We start from the raw sequence: 22,391 nt of genomic DNA, 5'->3' as shown, positions 1-22,391 counted from the left end.
TTCACAAGCTTTTAAAAGCACCAGAATGGCCTTTTTTAATTTTACTGACAATTTATGGCAGAAGTTATAAACTAAACAATCATGTCAGTCATTTGATAACAGGGAGGAAGGTCTTCCTGCGTAGTTTCGATATTAGTTATTACATTTAGTCAACAGAATACTCAACTACTGATAAAAGGGAAGCTCTGGCTTTCTAACACCACATTAGTCACAAACAGCACTGACGTGGGCTGCTTTGCTTTCTGCACAGAGACGGTCTACTGCTATAGTAGTTTGTACTCTGGCTCAACAAACACCATCAGCGTGTGGACGACGTGTTCACCCAGAAAGTTTGACAGGAGAAAATCTCAAGTCACCATTATCGTGAGGAGCTGGTTAATCTTCTCTGCCCTGCCCAACACTGAATGCCAACACTGGTGGCAAAGGAGCTGATTAGGGATCACCTGTCATCTGTTTCCTCCCTTTTCCACGTGTACTTTATAAAAGGTTAATCATTGAACAACTCACCTCATGTTAACACTTTATTGTTACCCAGCACGTTCATTTTGTTTGCTTAGCCCCAAAAGTTCCTGACATCAGCCTTATGCCTGCTGCTTCAATAATCTGCCTGTCAAGTTGGATTCAACGGTTTCCAACTGTAAACAACTGTGTAACCAGAAATGGTTTGAAGTTATCTTTTTTGTCAGTGGATTATTTAGATATTCATTATTTTGTTAAGAAAAATATTTTTTGTAAATCACAGAACAGAATCATTTATACAAAAAAAGCTATAATATGCTCATCTATACACTTAATGAGTATTAACTACCAACACTGCACATAAGCATTTGCTCCCACCCTGAGCAAATATCAAAACAAGCTTGTGAAAAAAAACCAAAACACTGCTCTTATACAATGCAACAGCTCTCTAAGCATGGTATGAGACCACAGAAGTTCATACCACACACTGCAGATACATTTTGATGACCACCTACCTACAGCTGTTTGTGTGCTCTGAAGACGCGTCACAAAAGCAAAGGGATAAATTTGGTAGGTATGATGACTGAACATGGCGGTAATGCTATGGAGACAGGTAGGAAAAGACCTGGCTGCTCAGAAAAGGTAAAAAAAGAATGAACATGTTTACAGCTTTAAGCAGTAACATGAGTGATGGCATGGATTCTTCCAATAGCACCAGTGTCAGCAATCAAGGTGAGGGATTAAGTGAATCCCAGTAAATACAGCTAGACTTCAACAGAAGAAATGCAATTCCTAAGACAAGCTTGTGGAATCTTTTAGAAGAAAGAGAGGGTAATATGGTTAAAAAAAATAACAAATTGCCTCTCAAAACCTCCACTACATTGTTAAAAGCCAAACTGTGACTATAAATAAAACTAAGATAGAGTGGTCTTATCATTTTATGGATAAATACGACATATAAATGTCTTTCAGGGCAAGCAATCTCATCCCAAATCCTAAACAGAATCATAAAAATAACCTGTTTGCTTTGCAGCCTCATTTAACCAAGACTCCAGTTTATGCAGGGAGCATGGAAGTAAATATTACTGACAGGTTCACTGACTTTACACAAAGCAGGTTACCAAGAGGTGTCAAACTCTGGTCTATTTCCTATGCTTGTGTTTGTAAACACGGGGATTTTCTGTCCACTGCATGTGTACACGGTGAGTGCAATGATGCGTAAGCCACCATCCTATTTATATTAAGGAAGAATAAGATGGTGCTGCAGCAACTGTTCAGTTGTAACAGAAACCAGCTGCTGTATGATCAAACATGCACTTTAAACGCCAGGTACTAGGATTTTCCTCTTTTGACTCCGCAATGGCGACAGACGAGGAAAGCGCTGCCTTGAGCAAAATAATTTCAACCTAAATATATCTATTACCCTACCGTCAGAGTCCAGACTCCTTCATGAAGTAAATAGTATCCTCTGATCTTGGAGAGTTCTCCATAAGCATCAACATACTTAGAACGAGTGACATGCCAAAGGCTACAGGCTGTAAAAGATCTCAGAGGAAAGGAGGAAAACAAACTTTTGCACTGTCTCAGACCTGATACCCTCGCCATAAGCCGCTGTCACGACATCAAACTAATAGAGTCAACATTAACTTATATTATTAGCTTTCGCCCACGTAGTAGCGAAACAACGTTTTCTAACACAAATTGCTCGAGCCGTTTTAGCCAGCAAATACCGATTTAAACGATAATACGCTTCAGATGCTTAATCTGAAACAGAGTGCCTGCTAAAGACGCAATTCTTAGTCAGAAACTGGTAACTTAGCAACCACAAATTACAAAATAAGGGTTTTTTATTTCCATTTTAACTAGTTCTGTGTAAATCATCCCAAAATAATCGTGACGGTCAAAACAATTTGTTAAACCAAACAACGTTGGGATATCACTGACGTTAATTTCAGTTTTACGCAGGCTAAATATCACATCCAGTGAGTCAAGCCATGACAGAGCTTATATAAACCGACACAGACTTACGTTATTTGCGTTTTCCCAACAAAACTCTACGTCCACTGCAACGTTGGACCATTTACATACCAGGGCCCAAAACACCGCTAAGGCATCAGAAACACACCGGCTCAGAAATACTGGCTAACGTCACTAGCTAGCGTTAGCCATTGTTAGCTAACCTGGTCAGTTAAAAATCCGGATCAAACTAACGTTCGGGACTACGTCAATTTGACCGGTGTCAATGAGATATGAAACTACGGTTGATTGGCCAATTAAATAGTCAGCCAAAAACGACATAGCTTCACAGTACCTTATGAACAGTGATATTCCATGGGAACGTTTACCCTCCACAGGCTACAAGTATACCACTACTGTATGACAGGATAGCGTTAAGATGGCCAAGTATGCTTCTTGATAGCCTGCTAACGTTAGCCGGCTACTGAAGACTGCTGGCTAATCTTCAGCACCAACCAAGTGCAGAGGTTGGCAAGTGTACCTACCGATAGACAACGGTAAACGGCGAATCTCCAGCATGTAGCTTATCTTGCCATTAGCTCCAGGCCTTGACAAAAGGTACACAGAAATAACACCAAAATCCAGAAATGAAAATAAAGCGTTTAAAACAGATTCTGACAGGCGCGAAAAGGCAGATCATCGGAGGGCACTTTTCAAGATGGCGGTTCCGTCAACTTCAGCGACCCCTTCCCCCACTACAGCTACAGCGTCCGTCACTCATATTGTCAGGGCACGGTGATTGGCCGCAATCACATCGCTCAAACCAGAACCCGGTATTTGATTGGATGCCGGCCCTGCCACTTTGAGCTGTATGTCGATGGAGATATTTGCATCCTGTGGCCATGGAGAGCGGAGTTTATGTTAGATTTCCAAATATACATATAAGTCAGAACTCAAGTATCAATAGGTAGAATATTAATTTAATATAAACACATTGAAGTTTGTAATTATTGTTTAATAATTGCTAGTTGTGAAATTTGGTGGGCACAAAGATCCAACCCGGCTCATACGTGTGCTCTGGGGTTTAAATCAAGCATACACGTTAAATACGAGCACGCCCTTAGTTTAACGAGAAACGCCCATTAGTAGAAGGTGGTGGACCGACAGTAGTAGACATAAGGTCTGACACATTTGACCAATTTAAGACAACCTGAATAATCAGGGAGTTGGATCTTTCTAACAGTGTCAATAAAAGATGAAACCAGTGTTTTCAAACTGTCGTGGCAGGGCTCATCTCCCCTACATGTTAGATAACCTATGCAGATAGAGATTTACCAAATGAAGTAAAAACTAACCCGCGACCCTGCACAGGATAAGCGGTATGGGAAATGAGAGAGTAAATGAATGAATGAATGAATGAATGAATGAAAACTAGACAACCTAAGTGACTTTATTCCAGGGAGAGACATATGTATATAATGTACATAAAGGGAAGTAAGACAAAGTTTTTTCAAAGACTAACACAGTTTGATAGACACATATGGTTCTCTGGACATAATGTAAAATGATTACTTATCGTGTGCTGACAGGCCTCTCTTACAAAGGACACCTTGAGTTTTCTTATAAATAGGGTAGGGGTCACCAACTTTTACAAGAACAACATTGGTTCAGAAGTTCTTAAGCTTTGAAGAGAAAAGGTAGTTGGTTTTGACATTTTGTTGGTGTGGTTGCATTCCAACATTCACATTTATTGTACAATAGTTATCTTACAACTGCTTTTTCTTTATAAAAGTGACAATTAGTACAATCCCAGAAGCAGAAAATAGGGCCTTATCGGAACCATAAGAAAGTGAACGTCCAGCTGGAAAAGGGTTTAGACATAAACTATGTCTAAGGCCTGGAAATACTTTTCCCCTGCTCAAAATATACACCCAAGCCCTGTAATTTTTATTGTGTAACATAAAAAAACAACAAAGAAATACTGTTAATCCGTGTATTCCTCTTTATCATAAGTGTTAACTAAAATATCCACTTTATTTCTCTCTTAACCGTTAAAAAAAACCACGTATGTTTTTATGGGGTTTAAGATTTAGAATGTTACGAAAGTAAAAGGGACCATTTAATCAAACCAAAAAATACTTCAAACACACAAACAGTACCGTATCAGACATTTAAAATAATAACTGATTCACATGGTTCCAATGTAAAATATATATATATATATATATATATATATATATATATATATATATATATATATATATATATATATATATATATATATATATATATATATATATATATATATATATATATATGGGGAGGTTTCTTTAGTGGTGACAGAGCTGCTGCTGATGTTTCACAAATGCTAATGCAGGCAGACCATAGTGAGGAACACAAAGAGCATTATCATTCTATGAAACCAGTAAGTGAATGGAAAGACAAACTGCGTAGGCTTGAATAGTCATATCAAATTTTGGTATTATGAAAGCATGATTTTTTTTCTTGTAGAAATGCACACTAGTGGAAATGCTGATCACTTCACGTTCTTTATAACACTTTAGTTAGTACAAGAGAAAATTTTAAAGAAATGTCAAAAGCCAAAATGTTGGTGGTTTCATAGAAACTCTGTTCTGCCTTTGTTGATTCAGTGACTCCCCAAAAGTCTTTTTTTTATTTTTTATTATTATTATTATTATTTTAAACTTTTCACTGTTTTCTTTTATCGTATAGGTGTTGTATGGTTTTTGATAAAATACAATTTTTGTGAAGCTCTATTGGTAAATATCAACTCAGCTGCCTTGAAACAAGATGGATTGAGTAACACTTTTAAGGAAACGAGTTTTTAAAATTGTTTTTCATATCAATATGTTTCACTGTCTTAAACCTTGGATCACAGCTCTTTCTCCTGACGGTCTTTCCCCGGCACACCTGAACGCAGCACTTGGCTCACACAAATCCTCTCGGTTAATCGCCTCTTCGCTGGCTTGTGAGGATTCAGACATCATGCAGTCAGCTGCGTGCGGCGACGAACCATAGCCTGACCTGTATATCAACTGTCAAATAGAAACACTCTGATACACAGACAAGCACACACACACTCACACACACACACATACACGGGCTCCTGGTTCGACGGTGATTCAGGAGGAAGCAGCAGAAAGCTAAATGGCGATGAAGATGGATTTAAATGTCACCATAGAGCAAATGGAGACAGGAGAGCAGGACGCTGCTCTGACGGCTCTTCAGAGCTACAACAAGGAGGTAAACGTCAGCTCTAGAGAAATTCACCCAAATATTAAGTTTGTCATGCTCTGTTTTACTACGAGTGTTATTATTCCAGCCACTGTCCAAGCTTAAAGCTAACTACTAACACAATTCAGATGATGATGCTCGTGTTGTCCGCGGTGATGCCTATTTATAACATCTCCAGAAAGCTTCTTCATTGCGTCACCTTTGATAACTAGCTGTGGCATAAGTGAGCGCAAAAATAGCCATCAATAGGCCAGGAGGACACAGTTTGCCCCAAATCTTACAAATATGGTTAATGATACACCAGAGATGAAAAGTTTTAAAGATTAAACTTTTTGATTTTCATTCACCTTTAAAAAACCCTTTTTCTATTTTAGCATCTTACTGTGAAGTTCAGTCTATCAGTTGATCAGCCCTGAAGAAGCCTGAAGCCCCCTCACTGACACACTGAGACCAACTAAGTTAGAAGTAATCCTGTCAGTTGTTTCTCAGAAATTCCTCAAGTGATTTTTCTGATCCCATTTATAAACACACGTGCTGGGCAGAAGTGTGTCACTGTATATGATCAGTTGAGTCTAAATAAAAGATAACTTAGAGTATTTTAGGGAATTTTCCTTTTTTGACAGACAGCAGAACAGGAGAGGTAGGATGGGAGAAGGACCAAGCCTGCATGTTATAAGAAAAGAGAAGGGCCCAGAGCTGCATCTGATTTGTCAAATGTTTGCTTTCTTGGTAGAAATACATGCTATTTGTCTAAAACCTTCTCATATTCATTACATGTGAATACGAATGTGTTGCGGTGCACCTGTGTGTCACTATTGTTATGGCACTCAAAATGTGTTTGATTGTGTGGTCCTTGTCAGATTGTAAACCTGGGCCACATGTGATGGGGACTCAACCTCAGCATATGTTTTGCATTTGATCAGCAGCAAAAACTCATCATTTTCAAAAACTGAGCACCACATGTTGAGGAAAAACAACAGTTTGATCACACAGGGAATACTTGAGAAACTTATCATGAGTTATAACAACTTTAGTCCTGTTTCATGATTCCTACATTTTTTTTGTACCAGTGGTAACTAAACCTGTTCTAGTAATGTGCTGACAAAGCATGGTATGATCAACCAAGAAATTGAATTTGGGTGATACATTTATTTTTAAAGTGACCATTTGCAATGTTGAACATAAATGATACCATTTGATGCACCGTAGTAGAGTTAGCATGAAGCTGGTTTTCATTTGCAGTCTATTGATAGTTCACAATTATTTTAATGATTCATTTGTCTGTTTAGGTTGAAGATGTTTGGAAACTCATGTTGACTCCTGAGCTCCTGTAGTTCACATTGACTCAAGAGATTAATCAACCTAAGACTCACAGGTTAAAGTTCTTCACAGTGGCTATAGGGGGAGTCGATGGTCCACCAGTGTTTAAGTACAGTCAAAAGGCACTTGTCCCACCTTTGCATGTGTCCTAAGGGATCAAATCTCAATGCATCCTAAGTGTATTTACAGAAAAGACTGTCCAGTTGAGATCAGGCCACCCAGGAGGCTGGTTGACACCAGGAGTAAACAGGGCTCAGGAATGTACTGTATACATTTTAAAATAGACTAATCATATCACAGATCAGACCAGACCAGGCATTAGAGAAAATACTATTGCTGGAACAGCTACACTAGTAGTTGGCACTCCATATCACTTATGGTCCTTGTCCACCATCATTGAGGAAACCTAAGTCAGGGACCAGCTCACCTTTTGAGGCCAGGAGGGTCCTTTGATGGAGCTACATACATACAGTAAAGCTCCCATTTAACCAACTGAGTGCCCATACTTGTTTGTAAGTTCATTTTCCATTAGTATTTTTATGGGTTGGCCATGTGGGCCCTAACTCGAGCTCACATTGAATTCGTGTGAAGAGGGCAACACCAAATAAAACAGTTGCCTGGCAAGTCACTGAGCCAAAAAAATCTGTTCATGATTCATTCACTTTTAGACCAATTTTTTCTCTGAAATAGACCAGAGAAGTTGATGGTGTAAAAACATCCTTTACAGTGAAAGTACTGGGCTGGGTATAATGTGTTGTTTATATAAGTACTAGGGATGCACCAATCCAACTTTTCTGGTTACGATACCGATACCTGGGCTTTGGTATTGACCGATACTGATACCGATACCAATACCAATACCAATACCAATACCAATACCAATACCAATACCAATACCAGTGTTAAATGATAACCTGCATACCCCACTGTGGGATAAGACTTGTAATGTTTTGGGTAAAAGGCAAAAAATAAGTTTATGGATTTACTGAATTCACTTTTCAGTGTTTACCATCTAAGAAATTCTTCAGAATGGACACAAGTTCTTCTCAAATATAAACTTTTATACCCTGTTGACTGGTAATGCAGCAAAAAACAAAGCAAGAGGCAACATTTCAAACCAAGGAGCAAAGAGCGCTGGTCAAAAAAAATAAACCAAAACAAAAAAAACATAGAACTGTTTACCTGGAACGGCACCATAGATCTCTTCCCGCTGATACCGATCAAGCCTTTGGGGGCACCAATACACCGATAACTGATACCGCTGATCAGTATTGGTGCATCCTTAATTAGAACATATGTAAAATACATAAGCTGAAGTTACCACACAAGCTTGGCAGCTTCTCTGTAAAATGACATACATAAAAACATAAAAATAGACAGTTTTGAAGTGTGGGGTGCAGATTGGTCCAGGGGTTTAACCACACTTCACATTCATAGCTTGTTGTTCTTGTTGCCTCATTACCTGTTGCTTCTTGTCTACCCCTATATCTCTATGGGCCACATCCACTGTCTTTCTTCAGCTGTCCTAGTAATAAAAGGATGAAAAAATTCCAAAGAATAGCTAAAAACACACTTATAAAATGATATTTCAGCATGTTTACGAGGAAAAGTTGACATGGCAGCTTCAGAAGGATGTTTGGAGACTTGGTCTTAAAATTGACAGCAGTGATGGTGGGATCAATCAAATACTTTTTGTAGAGGAACATTTTTTATCCTGTAGGGTGAATGCTCATTTGCAGGTGACAAAGACATTGATGACAAATCAATGGAAAGTTCTTCATCACTTAAAACTTAATATAAAGTAAGTTGATTCTATTCATGGCATCTTGCTTTTGTGTGACTGCTGGATCTTGAACAAAATAAGTTTTAAAAAAAAGAAGAAGGACCACCTTCTGATTTTTGTACTGCATTAACTGCAAAACACTCCCAAACTCCCATTTTGTGCTGACATGAAGAGGCCTATGTGTAAGTTGTGGTTATAAAAAAATGAAGCTTTAATCTTGTGTAGGTGGGCTCAATTTGTTTAAATTGCCATTTGAGTGTGAACACTTAGTGTTTTAGCATCGCTGCTGTGTGGTTCTCCCAGCTTCACAGACTTTTAGCTGTGTGGGTGTTGATCATGAAGGCAATAGGATTAGATTGAGTGATACACAAATAGAGTCTGCTACAGCCCCGTCAAATCCTACAGTACTTCAGAGCTCTCAGAGAAGAGGAGCTTAGTGCTGCAGAGACTGTGCCTCTTAATCTGTATCGTTTCTCTTGGCCTTTACACCTGCCTCAGTATGCTCAGGTTTTTATCTGCTGTAGAACGAAGGGCTGAAGAAAGGTTCTCCTCACTCTTCATTTGAACCAGAAAGCAAACATAAAATGATCAGTGATGAAATGTATTCAGAAATTGAATTGTCTTTACTTACAAATTGTTGAAACTGTAAATAAAAGTTCCCCAGTTATAAAGTCACCACATAGCAAGTATTAACCCTAATTCTGCAGTTCCTCTCTGTTCTATAGAACTGCTAAGCCTCTTTTGGCTAATTGTTTTGGTTTAACAGTACATAAATGCTGCTGTCACCTTAAGACCGATCTCTTTTGAAGCCTTGATACCAATATGATACCTGGGTTTTTGTATCAGTTGATACTAATTCAGTTCCAATCTTTTAACTGTAATAGCTTAACACTGACTGTTCGCTACATGAGGATAAGACCTAGAAGCATGCTTTGGCAACTTTGTTCTTTTCTGATGTTGTAAACTCAATGAAATTAAAAGACATTGCTGCTGACTGAATTCTGATCATGGGCATGGACAAGTGAGGAATTAAGTTTGCTCTTTCACTCATGGTTGTTGGAAACACAGAAGAGCATAGAGTTCGGTTAAACAGACCTGCCCAGTTGATCATCCCTTTGTCAGCAATCTAACTTTTTGAATCTGTACTGGATTGATACCTGTTACAAGGATCAGATTGGTGCTTTTGGGATTAAGGTTCATTCAAAACAACTGTTGTTTGTGAACATGCTTGATTGCTGAAACTACAAACAAAGCTAAAAACTGGACCATGCAAAGAGATCCTCATGGATTAACATGTAGAAATGCCAGTGACTACTCTAGGCCCTAACCCTTTAAAGATGGACTGAGGCAAAGTGAAAGACTGACAAATGAAAATCTGACATTTGTTTTGGAAATCACTGACACCACATTCTTAGCTATAAGCTAAAAAGTGGGGTTGAGAATAAACCCCAGGCTTTTTATCAATGCACATTTAAAACCAGCATCTGAAGAGGTTTGGATGAGTATAAGTGCCCATTGAATGGGTAGCTTACTTGAGTATGGGTTTCTTCATTAAAACTGAAAAAATGTTTTCAGGTTTTGGAGTAACATATGCTGGCAGCCATGCAGAACCCTTTTCAGTGAGGACCAGACACTTTTTAGCAAAACAACACCAAAGCAAATAATGCACTTTTTACGACAGCATGACTTTGTAGTGCATAGGGATGGTACCAAATTGGGTACTTTTATAGGTACAGACCAAAGTCTGTCAGAAGAACCGGGTACCGATTCCTGTAATATCAAAAGGTACCACGTTAAGGTATCTAAATGCATCTTTGTGACTGTGAGGGAGTGATAGAGTAGGCGATTTGGTACCAGATCGTTTCAGGTGTGAAAGATACCCATCCCTGGTAGTGCAGTTGCTTAACTGGCCTGCATACAATCCTAACTGGTCACTCATCAGAAACATTTGGTGCATCAAGAAGTGAAAAAGGAGACTGTGAAATGTTGAGCAGCTGAAATCACACAAAAAAAGAGGGACATTTCATTTTCAAAAGGGGAGAAACTATTCTCCTCAGTTCCAGACATTTACAGGGGATGTTTAAAAAAGAGAAAATAGAGGCAACTCAGCACGGTGGCACATACCATGCCCCTGTCCCAACTTTTCTGCAAGATGCTGCTGGCAACAAATTCAAAACGCATTTATATTTCATGATTAAATTCATAATCATCATTTTATTTATTTATTTATTTTTCATGCACTATTTTCAATTCAGTATAGAGAATGAATGAAAGACAACATATTTTTCTTGTTACTCCTCTTGCAGCATTTTGGACTCTATTTAGCCCTAACATACTGTTTCCATTCAAATTTGACCAGGTATCCTCACATGGATGCTAGATCTACCAGTGTGCACCTAGGAAAATTGTTGTTTATCTTGAAAATGTACTGGCCATTGTTGTGTGCATTTTATAATGGGGCAGTGGTGACAGAGTTTAAAGGGGCCTCAACACTGTCACAGGAAACCATGCTGTGAAGGTAACAGCATGTACGCTTCATGTGAATAACAGTGTCTAGAGTAAAAAATATAAAACTTGTAAAGTCAACAGTTTACTTCAACCTTTCCAGTCAGAAGTTTTGCAACAAAAACATCAGCCATCTTCCTACTTTTATCAACCTAGCCTTTATTTGATGACTACTCATGCTGTTTTAACAAGTGATGACTAATTGTGAATACTAATTTGTTTGCGTCCCTCTTTCTTTTGTGCATTAATTTGGGACCATCAAGATCAAGATTTATTGTAGAATGTCGTTTTTTTTTTATTTCCATCATCCCTCTTCTTACTGTCGTTTTTTTTTTTTTTTTTAATTTCCATCATCTCTCTTCTTACTGTCGTTTTTTTTTCCTCATGCTTTCAGATGAACCAGTGCTTCACATTCAGCAAGGAGGAGGAACAGGAAAGAGAGGTAGAGATCTCAACATGGACTCCCTTGCATTTCCATTTGTTGGTTCATAAATATCTTCTAAAACTTGGTAAAAACTTGTTTGACACTAAAAAAAACAATATATTTATTTACCGTTGACTGAGCAGGTCATGCAGTGTAGTAAAGATAGTAGACTTGAAGCTTTCAGACGGACTTTATTAACTTTTAGATAATGCTGCGTCAGTGTTGTTTTTTTAACCCCAACTTTGTTTATTTTTTACCCCTAAATCTAAATAAGTTGTCCATAGGTGACCAGATCATACATGGTGTCATTGCAAAGCAGAATATTTACACCCGTGGCTCCTGATCTGCAGATTGTAACACATGGAGGTGAAATGTTGGGGTCAATCTTGTTCTGCCTCTCATCCTCCCTTGGAAGTATTAACAGAGGAGGGATGAGGGGAGGACAGTGGCCATGTGAGACAGCAGGGCAGATCGTCTTTGTGTCTACGAATTCTGCCTCTACCTCTGTGTGTGAAATCACTCCAATATCAAGCTATTGCAAAGTTCAGTGTGTAAGGCATAGTGATAGCAGCACTTCCTCTAGTGCTGCTTGGGAATCTCAGTGTTTAAGAGGCTATTACCTACCAGAGACAGGACGTGAACCATGATGATGATCTGTAAGTCCTGATTTTGATTTGACATCTTTTAAAGAATGATACAATAATAATCGTACTACCACAAAAGTGCCCACTTGCTCTGACCTGCAGAAATGTGTTGGAGTGTCCTCTAGGTACCCTTGTATTGCTTTCTGCACCCATCCCTTAGACGACGTGCTGGTTTGGCAAGCTAAGTATCTTTCAGGGTTATGTTTAGTCCAGGTGCAGCTTATGTGCCTTTGCGTGCCGACATTATCCTGCAGACATGTGCGCATACTGAGCATGCATCTGCACACAGAATACAGGGAGACATTACGCAAGATGGCTCGGCTGAACATGTAGAAGTGACAGTTTGAGGCGCCTGCATCTGGGCACCGCATCAGCCTGAAGACGTAGTTGACAGGGTCACCAGGGCATTTCAGAAACAGGAACATTTCAAAGTTCTATTTTTAAGCCTCAGAGGAGCCTCACTGTCACAGAGGATTCTTAATATATGTAAAACAGTGAGACACGGAGCAGATTAAGTGCAGCTTTCTCTCTGTGAGTACACAACAACTGCTGCAGAGAGGAATTTTGCTCCATGTCAAGAGATTAAAACTCAGTTTCATACCTTCTGAAAGTTTAATTTGTTCAAAGCAAATTTAATCATCAGTATTTTTGGTGTATGATTTTCATTATTGCACCATAGACAGCAGTTCATAGACAGTCAAATCTCCCATACTAAATGCAGAAACATAAATAAGTTTGTATTTATGCATGTATTAAAATGGATGAGTATGAGTCTCATCTTGTGTGTTTCTTGTGTGACACAGCGTCTAGGAGAATTGGTGCTTGGTTTCCTGAACAGGGAGTTGCAGCCTTCCTGTCTGCTGGCCTGTCTAGAAACAGTTCGAATCCTGTCCAGAGACAAAGACTGCTTGGGTCCCTTTCTCAGCCACTCTGCCATGACTACCCTCGCGCGCTATGCTGGCATTGCTGTGGCTGGTGCGGCTACATCTGAGTGCAGCCAGCAGGAGGAGGGTCAAAGTAGGTCTAAGTACCTTACCTTGCCTTTACCTTTTACCTTGTGTTTGTATTCTTAAAGCATGTCTCCTCAAATTGGCAAACATTTTATAATGAGCCCATCAGCAGCTCTGGATTTCGTTTGTCTTTCATTTATCTTTTGTTAAAGGAGTAAACGTCCTGTTTCCCTTCACTTCACTCTGTTGGTTCTCTTCTCAGTGGACGGTGAGGGAGGAGAGGGCGGAGAGGCCGCAGAAGTTTCTAACGAGGTGACGAAGGAAGTCTCTCCTTCTGAAAACGCTGATCAGGACGTGATCACTGAGGCTCTCAAGTCCATCTGTAACATCCTGCTGCACAACCACACAGGACAGGTCTGTCCATGAAACTGCATCCATGTTTTATTTCTATATGTACCAGTATTTGTGATTATATAGATGGGTTTGTTGACTGATCGTTGTATGGATTGACTGACTGACTGATTGATTGATGTTATCTGGTTGGTAGGTGGTGGCAGCAGACCTGCAGTTGATAAAAGGCGTGGCAGAGAGGCTGAAGCAGAGTCATGATCCCACCTGGACCCATGAGGTATGGACATGTGTATCCCTCACATAATTAGCATTTCAATTAAGTAAAGCAAGAGCTGGAAAACATAGGTGTATTCACCGTTAAATACATTCATGTTGAATGCTGAAACAACTGAAAGTGCTCTGACTCAATAGTTTAAATGTGCGACTGGAGCACAGAGGCTACTGGCTTCAAACCCGCCGACTCCAGAGTGTCCAGTCCTAGAATTTGATTTGTTAAACATTTTTATTGATCTTGAGAAAAGTTGTTTCAAACAGGAGAGACTGCATTACGAATAAATTTACTTTTTAAAAGTTTCAAAGAGAACCTGAAATGTGTCTGTCTTCAGAGGTAAGACCCCATCATGACATATTTTTTTTAACAATGTGTTTATTGAGTTTTTTGACATTTACATTGTAAAACATTTTGACCCATCCTTAACTTAATAAAAATGAATAAATAAATAAAATAATAATAAAAATAAAAAGGAAAATAATAAAGATCAGTACAGCAAATATAAATTAATTTATATAAAACATAAAGTATATTTAAACCATATTGTAAACATCACTGTTTTTCCAATTAAGTGCTATTATTCTTTTGGCTTGTAAAAGACAAATATCCATGAAATTATTTCCTTTCTTTGTATATTTTGGTTTTTGGGGTAGATTCCTAGTATGAAGAGCTTAGGATCCAGTACTGCTTGGAAAGATGAAAACTGCTGTATTACCTGCCGAACCTGTAACCAGAATTCCCTAATTTTGGGGCAATTCCAAATAAAGTGGAAGAATGTTCCTATATTTTTTCCACATTTAAAGCATAAATCTGGAATAGCAGGATTACATTTGTTCAGCATTTCTGGTGTGACATATACCCTCATCAACCACTTAAACTGAAGAAGTTTAAAATGGGTGTTTGCTGTGCGAGTCTGTGCGTTACTGCAAGCCTTTTCCCATTCCTCAAGTGCTATGTCCTCTTGAAAATTGTTACTCCGTGCTTTCAGTTTGCCTTCTGATGATTCCAATGACTTATCAATAAGCGAGTTGTATATGTCAGAAATAGCACCTTTTTGAAGAGGGCTCTTAATTAAGACTTTTTCCAGTAAAGATTGAGCAGGTATCCTCAGAGATTGATTTTGACTTGAACTTGTAAAGCTCTTAAGCTGCAGGTATTAAAAAAAAAGTTTACAAGGGACTTTATTTTCTACCAATTCATCAAATGTTTTAATGATTTCTGTTTGTGGATCAAAAATGTCTTGTATTTGACTTACACCCATCATGACATTTGAGTGTTTTTAAAATGGTAAAAGGAGTAGTGAGAGCCAGAGCAGGATAGGATCCATGGATGCAAGATTTGATGGAGAATGGACATCTGATGAGCTCAACCCTGGAGCATACCTGCCCCGCCATGCATTTACATGCATTGTGACCTTTGTATTGTACGTATAGTAGCTGCCATATGGCACTGTCAGGTTTGATGACACGTATCCTGCACAGTATTTATTAACCAAGCCTTTAATAAATGATGTAGCATCTGCAAAAGAGAGTGCATTTGATCGCTTCATACCAGCTACTTTTGGCTGTAACCATGACAAAAAGTAACACTTGGCTCTCTGTTTGATTCTCGGAGGAGCGCGTTCCACAACTCTCCCAGAAAACCCACAACACACAGACGTCGGCTGCTGAACTGCTGATCGTGGGTGATGCTTTCACAGAGCCTTGTAATTTTCAAACACGAAATAACTCTTCTTAGCAGTACCGTTCCATTATCCAGTCCATTACAGTATCAATGTAAAAATTTGGGAGACACTCAAAAAAAATTACAAACTGGGGGTTCAACAGGAGAGGAGGTTTAGAAAACGGTAGCCTCCTGCAGAAAACAGGAGTGTTGGCAGGTATACCATCGAAGGCAACTGTGGTGAAATTGTCACAGCTACTGAACAAAGATAACAAACTTTTGTCAGACTTCAGATCTGCTCTCTGCTCTTTCAGGGAGATGAGTGGTTGGTAAATGTCTTGGTAGTATCTGGTTGGTTTCCATAAACAAAAGGTCTATTAAAAGATAATCTGTAAAATAATCCTTTATAAACTTTTATTTATCCAGGTAAAAACCTCATTGAGATTAAAACCTTATTTAAAAGAGTGACTTGGGCCACACTTGGCCAGAATGTCTTTTTGTTGAGTAATGTGTTTATTGTAGTAATAATTAGAAGTGTCTAGTATCCGTCCTCACACAGTAAAGGATGCTCTGCTACATGCATCTGCTCTCTCTGCCCAGGTGCGTTTCTTTGACCTGCGCCTCACCTTCCTGATGACAGCCGTTACAGTTGATACAAGGACACAGCTTGCTCAGGAACTTCATGGCATCAGACTGCTGGGTAAATCATTTCCTGTGCATCTACATATCTACAGCACTGGTGCTGTATTGCTGAGACTTGTTAGTTTCATCATCCTGCTTATTACATGGCTACTGAATAAACTCTTAAAGGTCCCATGTTATGCTCCTTTTCTGCAGTTTAATATGGATCATTGATGTCTTCATGAAATGGTAGTAACATGTTTTGGTCCAAAAAGCCAATAAATCAAGCACAGCAGCATTGTTTCCAGGCTCTCAAAGCCCCTCCGTTCAGAACGCTCTGATTTAGTGGGCGTGGCCTTCATATCTAAATGAGCCACCGCTGATACCGCCCCACTCTTCAGCGTCACTGAAAGCGGCGCCACGAGCTCTGAGTGCACAATGTTTAGAAAACAGCGAAGCTCATTTACTGTAACATTACAGGCTAAAACAAAAGGCTAACCGCAGCTAAAGTTAGCATCCTGAAGCTAACACAGAGACAGGGGGACACTGAGGAAAAGCTCTTACATCTGCTCCACAGCACACAGCATTTAAAATACTCACATTTCCAGGGTCTGAGGTTTGTTGGTGGATGGTTGGTAATGCACCTGGATTCAGGACCAGTCTATTTGCTAGCCCTCTGTTGTACTGTCCAAAGTTGGAAAAGCGGTCGGCCGTGAAGTGACAAACACACACATGCACAGTTTTACTGAGTGTAGCTGGTACATTTCCTTGATAAATGAACTCTAGCCACTTAGTTTTGTCTTCTTCTGAGATGGGAAGCTTGTGCATGGAACTATGTGGCTGTTTACAGCCAAAAACGGCCACACTCCTCTCCCTGCTGCTGGAGAGATTCCTCTCCAGATGCGGGGAGAGGAGTGGGCGGGGAGGGGGTTAGGGGGTATTTGCTCCGGTGGACCAATCAGGTCAGACTTGCTCCTGATTGATCAAAAAAGGGAATCACTGACGTCGGCAAACCCCGGAAATTCCAAACAGCTCGTTTAGGTCAGGATTTTACATTCACAAGCACTACTAAGTACAGGTTTTGTCATTAAATATCACATTTTGTGGGCTGGAAGGAAAGCCAAAGACCCAAAAATTTAACTAAAAGACTTAAAGTGATTTTTGAATAATATGGGACCTTTAAATTGAGATGTGCTGTTGAGAAATAACAGACCTTAGCTACGACTGCTGACCAATCAGAGTCAAGTATTAAACAAAGCTGTGCTGTTGACGTGCTGATAATGTTCTGTCCTGTGTGTTTTCCAGCTAACCAGTTGGACGCCATACTGGGTCTCTCTTGGCCAGACACACTGGAGACAACTCGTGCTGGGTTTGAGGGGGTCCCACCAGAAGAAGTGCCCCCACTGAGCCGGGAGCAGACAGAACTAGCCATGGAGTGTCTGAAGATACTGTTCAACATCACATTTGACACTAATAGACGCAAGGTTGACGAGGTACTCAAATTCTTGAAGTCTTTAAGTAAAAATTCATTTGACAATGTGTAGGTCACTCCTCATAAATGATTGATCTCTTTAATATGAAATGACGTGTGTGTGTCCTTCATCATGCAGGAGGAGGCAGCAGAGTACAGACATTTAGGAGCCATACTAAGACACTGTCTGATGAGCCAGACTGATGGAGAGGAGAGGACTGAGGAGTTCCACAGGTAGGATTACACATGCGTTACCTGTCTGTCTCTGCCACTGTTCCTTTTTGAAGTATCAACTCAACACAATGTTCCTTTGTTCTGTGTTTCTTTTCCAGTCATACTGTAAACCTGTTGGGTAACCTTCCTCTGCCCTGTCTGGATGTCCTGTTGATGCCCAAAGTACAGCAAGGCTCCATCGAGTACATGGGGGTCAATATGGATGCTGTCAACATGCTGCTGGAGTTCATGGAGAAAAGACTGGAGCGGGTAAGACTTGACCTTGTGTGTGGGCAGAGGTGGCATGAGCCCCCCCATGAAATCTGTCCCAGGTGCTGGGCCATAATCCTAAACTGTGTTTGTCTGTTAGCATCACCAACAGCACGACTGATGATGTACAGGCTGCATGTTTATTTTTTATTTTTTTTTAATTAGACTTTTCATGACAATGATTGGCGATCACCTTTGTTTTGAGTCTTTAAAAACCTCAATTAGGAGATCTAAATTCTGCCACTTTTTTGCTACTTAAATTTAAAGAAATATACACAAGAACGTAACATCTGCCTGGCTCCTTCATGTTACAAGTTGATTCAAAATGATTCAGAAACACACATTGTTTGATTTCTTGTCCTCTAAGGCAGAGGTCTTCAACATGGTGTCCGTGACATTTTTGGTTGATTAGGCAATTCTTAATAATTTCAAAAAAATTATTCCCAAATATTTGCAATTTTTACTCATGTTATTCTTTCAGTCAACACACATGTTTCACACTGGCTCTGTCAGGTCCTCAGTAAAGCTTGTTCACATGTACTACTAGGCCCTGTTTAATATAACACATATTTAGTTAGGGGGTCCTTGGTCTGAAAAATGTTGAAGACCTCTGCTCCAAAGAGAAGAAAAACAGCCAGATGATGTAGACTATTTCCATCCCAAGAATAATGTTTGACACCAGGGGGAGCTGTTTGTTAAAATGAGCGTGTGAGCCGCAGTGATTAGGTGGAGTTTGGATGCTTCAGACTTCTTATCAAAGCACAGAAAGTTTATTTTCTACAAGTATACTTTTATTTAATCTAAAAATACATCTGAATATTTTTTATAAAACGTTTTTTTTAAATAATTGTTTGATTTGTTGGTGTCAGAGAGTGCTGCAGGGTAACAATCACATATACATCTGATTTTGATAATTCTCCAGACATATGACTAGTTAAGCATATCTGACTCACATAATGTGACTGAAACAAGATCAAAAACATTTGCTAAACTTAAATAAAACAAACTGTTTTGAGAACAAGTTAAGTTAATTGGCACTTTACCTCCATGACTTCATTTCTATTTACTATACAAAATGAAAAGTTTTGATAATTAAGATTGTTCACAATAAATTAGATGTTAAGAAACTCCACTGATGGTTTACTGACTCTGCAGCATATCTTGATGATGCCCTTTAAACAAACAATTTTAAGAATATTGATTATTATCAGGTGTTTCTGTAAATCAATTTATGTAAAAACATTATAATCAATTTTTTTTTTTTACACACACAGATTTTAAAATGTGATAACTGTAAAATGTAAAAATGATAAAAGTCAGTGTGTCCATTCTGCAGGGACACAAACTGAGGGAGACTCTCCTCCCCTCGCTGAACCTGCTGACTGAAAGCGCCCGCATCCACCGAGAGACCAGGAAGTTCCTGAGGTCAAAGGTCAGCTGTGGACAAAGGAAAAAGCTTATCTATGACGCAGAGGTCTATAATGAATAGTGTTGGTGTTTTGATGGCTCAGGGAGCATGTGTGTGTGTGTGTGTGTGTGTGTGTGTGTGTTCATGTTTGTGCGTGTTAAGGTGCTGCCTCCTTTGCGTGATGTGATGAACAGACCAGAAGTGGGTGACGCTCTGAGGAACAAACTGGTCCGTCTGATGACAAACATCGACACAGACGTCAAGGACTGTGCTGCTGAATTTCTGTTTGTCCTCTGCAAAGAAAGCGGTAAGTTTGTTGATTTCTTTTGGATGATTGAAACAGATTTCCACATCACACTTCAAAACTAATGCTCACTCACTCATTCTCTGTTCAGTTGCTAGGTTCATTAAGTACACTGGGTATGGAAATGCTGCTGGTCTGCTGGCTGCCAGAGGACTACTGAGGGGCGGCAGAGACTCTGGGGTTTACTCTGAGGATGAAGACTCTGAGACAGAAGAGTACAGAGAGGCCAAGGCTCAGTCAGTACCACATATTCACAACTTCACAACACCAGCAGACTTTGGTGAAAACAATCATAATCAGGACAACAATTGTTTCTCCTTGACTTTAAATGATATAAATAACTAGGGCTGGGATGATATGCTATTGTTGCGATTTGATTCTATTACAAATTTTATTTAATTTTATTTTTTTTATTTTATTTATTTATTTATTTATTTATTTATTTATTTATTTTTATTTAATTTTATTTTTTTATTTAATTTAATTTAATTTAATTTAATTTAATTTATTTATATATTTATTTATTTATTTATTTATTTGGGGGGGGGGGGGGGCTGTCAAATAAAATTGCAATTCTTTCATATTTAAGATTTTTACAATTTTTGAGTTTGCTTTTTTAACACCAGATTATGTGAAAAAGTTGAATGATGATGATGATGTCTACAGACTTTACCAGGAGCCATATTTTCCCATAAAATGCACATTATGTGAGTCAGAGAGAAACATTTCACCCTCTGCTGGAGAAAAATGGTAACTTTCTCCCAATCCAGTTTAGAAACAAAGACGGAAATAAAGAATTTGAAAAAACAACAAAGATTTTTTTGCCAAAGAATCCAGATTTTGATATTGTCAAACAAAAATTTCAGATATATCGTTTGATTTTTTTCTCCCACCCCTATATATAACAGTAGTTTACAGTTAACATGACGTTTGCATACCGTCCTATATTTAAAGAGAACCTCTAATACCTTCCCCTTTCTCTCTTCTTCCAGTATAAACCCCATCACAGGCGTTGTAGAAGAAGAGCAGCCTAACCCCATGGAGGGAATGACAGAGGAGCAGAAAGAATATGAAGCCATGAAGTTGGTCAACATGTTTGACAAACTCTCAAGGTCACTGACACAACCCCTTACACACACGTGTCAAAACTGTGCACTCTAAATTCAGTTTTCTTTAATTTTTCAGATTAAATTCAGATTTTACTCATGCTGTTTACATCTCCCTCTGTAGGACCAACCTGATCCAGCCCATGCAGCTCGGTATGGACGGAAAGATGCGAGAGGTGACTCCAGACGATTTGCAAAATCTGGTCAAGAATCCTGTTTTCCAGCCAGAGGAGAGGAATAACTCAGAGAGTGAAGATGAGGCTTAGAAAGCACTGACACATCAAGGTGACAGGAGGGAAACTGTTTCATCATTTAAAGTATTCACATGTCACACAGTCAAAACTACCGTTGTTCATTCATTCTGACAGGAGGCACATTTGAGAGCTTGGATTAGTTCAAGGTGATAACTGTGGAGTAAACAGAAGACAGCTTAGAGGAAAATGTCTGTCTTCTTTAGGATGAGCCTTCCTGTCTCTGACATCTCACCTGTTATGGCCACTTTTCTGAGAGCACCATCAGTCTGCAGACATCTGTTTTATTCTCCTCATGACATAAATGATGGAATCAGCATCTTTGCTAAATGAACCCTCATCCTTATAGTGTGCTTCACAGAGGTAGTGTGAGTATGTGTAGGCCTTATTATAAGCATGTTTAAAAGGACTAACTAATGATCACTGCACTAAACCATGCCGGGCTGTTTTTAACACGACATTCCTACGATTCTGGGGTTTAGGTCTCCCACCACCTCCTCCCTGAAACCTAGACAGGTGTAACCTCATGGTTTTTGATCTGTTTGATGACGCCTCAAAGTTAAGAGATGAAGAGAAGTTTTGGTTGTTAATCCAGAAAGATTTTGAAAAGAGTTTTAAAACCACATCAGTGTCATGTTTCAGAGAATCTTTATCTCAATGTCTGTTACTCAGGATAATAATCCTCAGAGCTTGTTGACAAAAGTTTGCGTTGAAAACTGTTTACAGCGCCATGGAGAGTAGTCTGTCTAAGTCTGACCTCTGTAGGAGCATTTTGAGATGACGATGAGAGTCACTTCTACCTTTAACGAGAGCAGGTGTGAAAGCTAGCCAAAGAGCTGTTTGTGATGAAGAAATATTTTTTAAATAATGAATTTTAGATGCCTGTTGTTTTTCATGAAGCCTTCAGATGTCTTATTTTTAGAAGTGAAACTACAGAGAAGGTAACATTTTAAGATGGAATACAAAGATTGTATTATCTGAAGCATTATATATTCAATGTATACTCCTTTATATAGCTGCCAACTTTGTCATGGACTGTATTATACATTAAAGGTATTTCAATGACAGAGGTGGTTTGTGTGTGATTTTATACAGCATTATAAGGTTATATATTGAAGAATAAATATGTTGAACTGAAAATAATTTACATTTTGTTATTAAACAAAT

General features: G+C 39.0%; 2 protein-coding genes across 5 annotated transcripts in view; one reads left to right on the top strand and one right to left on the bottom strand.

Moving 5' to 3' along the window:
* ppp6r3 (protein phosphatase 6, regulatory subunit 3) overlaps nucleotides 1-3,164 on the bottom strand; it is a 29,283-nt gene extending 26,119 nt beyond the window's left edge. For 3 of the 4 annotated variants that reach the window (XM_074677242.1, XM_074677239.1, XM_074677241.1), the window contains exon 1: nucleotides 2,961-3,164. The gene's annotated coding sequence lies outside the window, so the exon portion shown is untranslated. Of the gene's footprint in view, nucleotides 1-2,770; nucleotides 2,851-2,960 lie in introns of those variants that run through there. The other variant, XM_074677240.1, reaches the window with a different exon arrangement.
* Nucleotides 3,165-5,351: 2,187 nt separating this feature from the next.
* On the top strand, nucleotides 5,352-21,845 carry ric8a (RIC8 guanine nucleotide exchange factor A). Its single transcript, XM_074678625.1, has 14 exons — nucleotides 5,352-5,679; nucleotides 11,673-11,720; nucleotides 13,150-13,363; nucleotides 13,559-13,710; nucleotides 13,844-13,924; nucleotides 16,181-16,280; nucleotides 17,507-17,694; nucleotides 17,812-17,906; nucleotides 18,005-18,155; nucleotides 19,492-19,587; nucleotides 19,726-19,870; nucleotides 19,959-20,103; nucleotides 20,860-20,979; nucleotides 21,098-21,845. Exons 1-14 carry the CDS (start codon nucleotides 5,584-5,586, stop codon nucleotides 21,237-21,239), a joined length of 1,773 nt encoding a protein of 590 aa, XP_074534726.1. The 5' UTR covers nucleotides 5,352-5,583; the 3' UTR covers nucleotides 21,240-21,845.
* Nucleotides 21,846-22,391: the final 546 nt, after the last annotated feature.

Source organism: Halichoeres trimaculatus, unplaced genomic scaffold (assembly GCF_033239565.1).
Source record: "Halichoeres trimaculatus isolate MK-OKI-2021-1 unplaced genomic scaffold, fHalTri1.1 fHalTri1_scaffold_10, whole genome shotgun sequence".
NCBI classification, from domain to species: Eukaryota; Metazoa; Chordata; class Actinopteri; order Labriformes; family Labridae; genus Halichoeres; species Halichoeres trimaculatus.
Note: the sequence above shows the minus strand (reverse complement) of the source record. Positions and strands in the feature narration are given on the sequence as shown.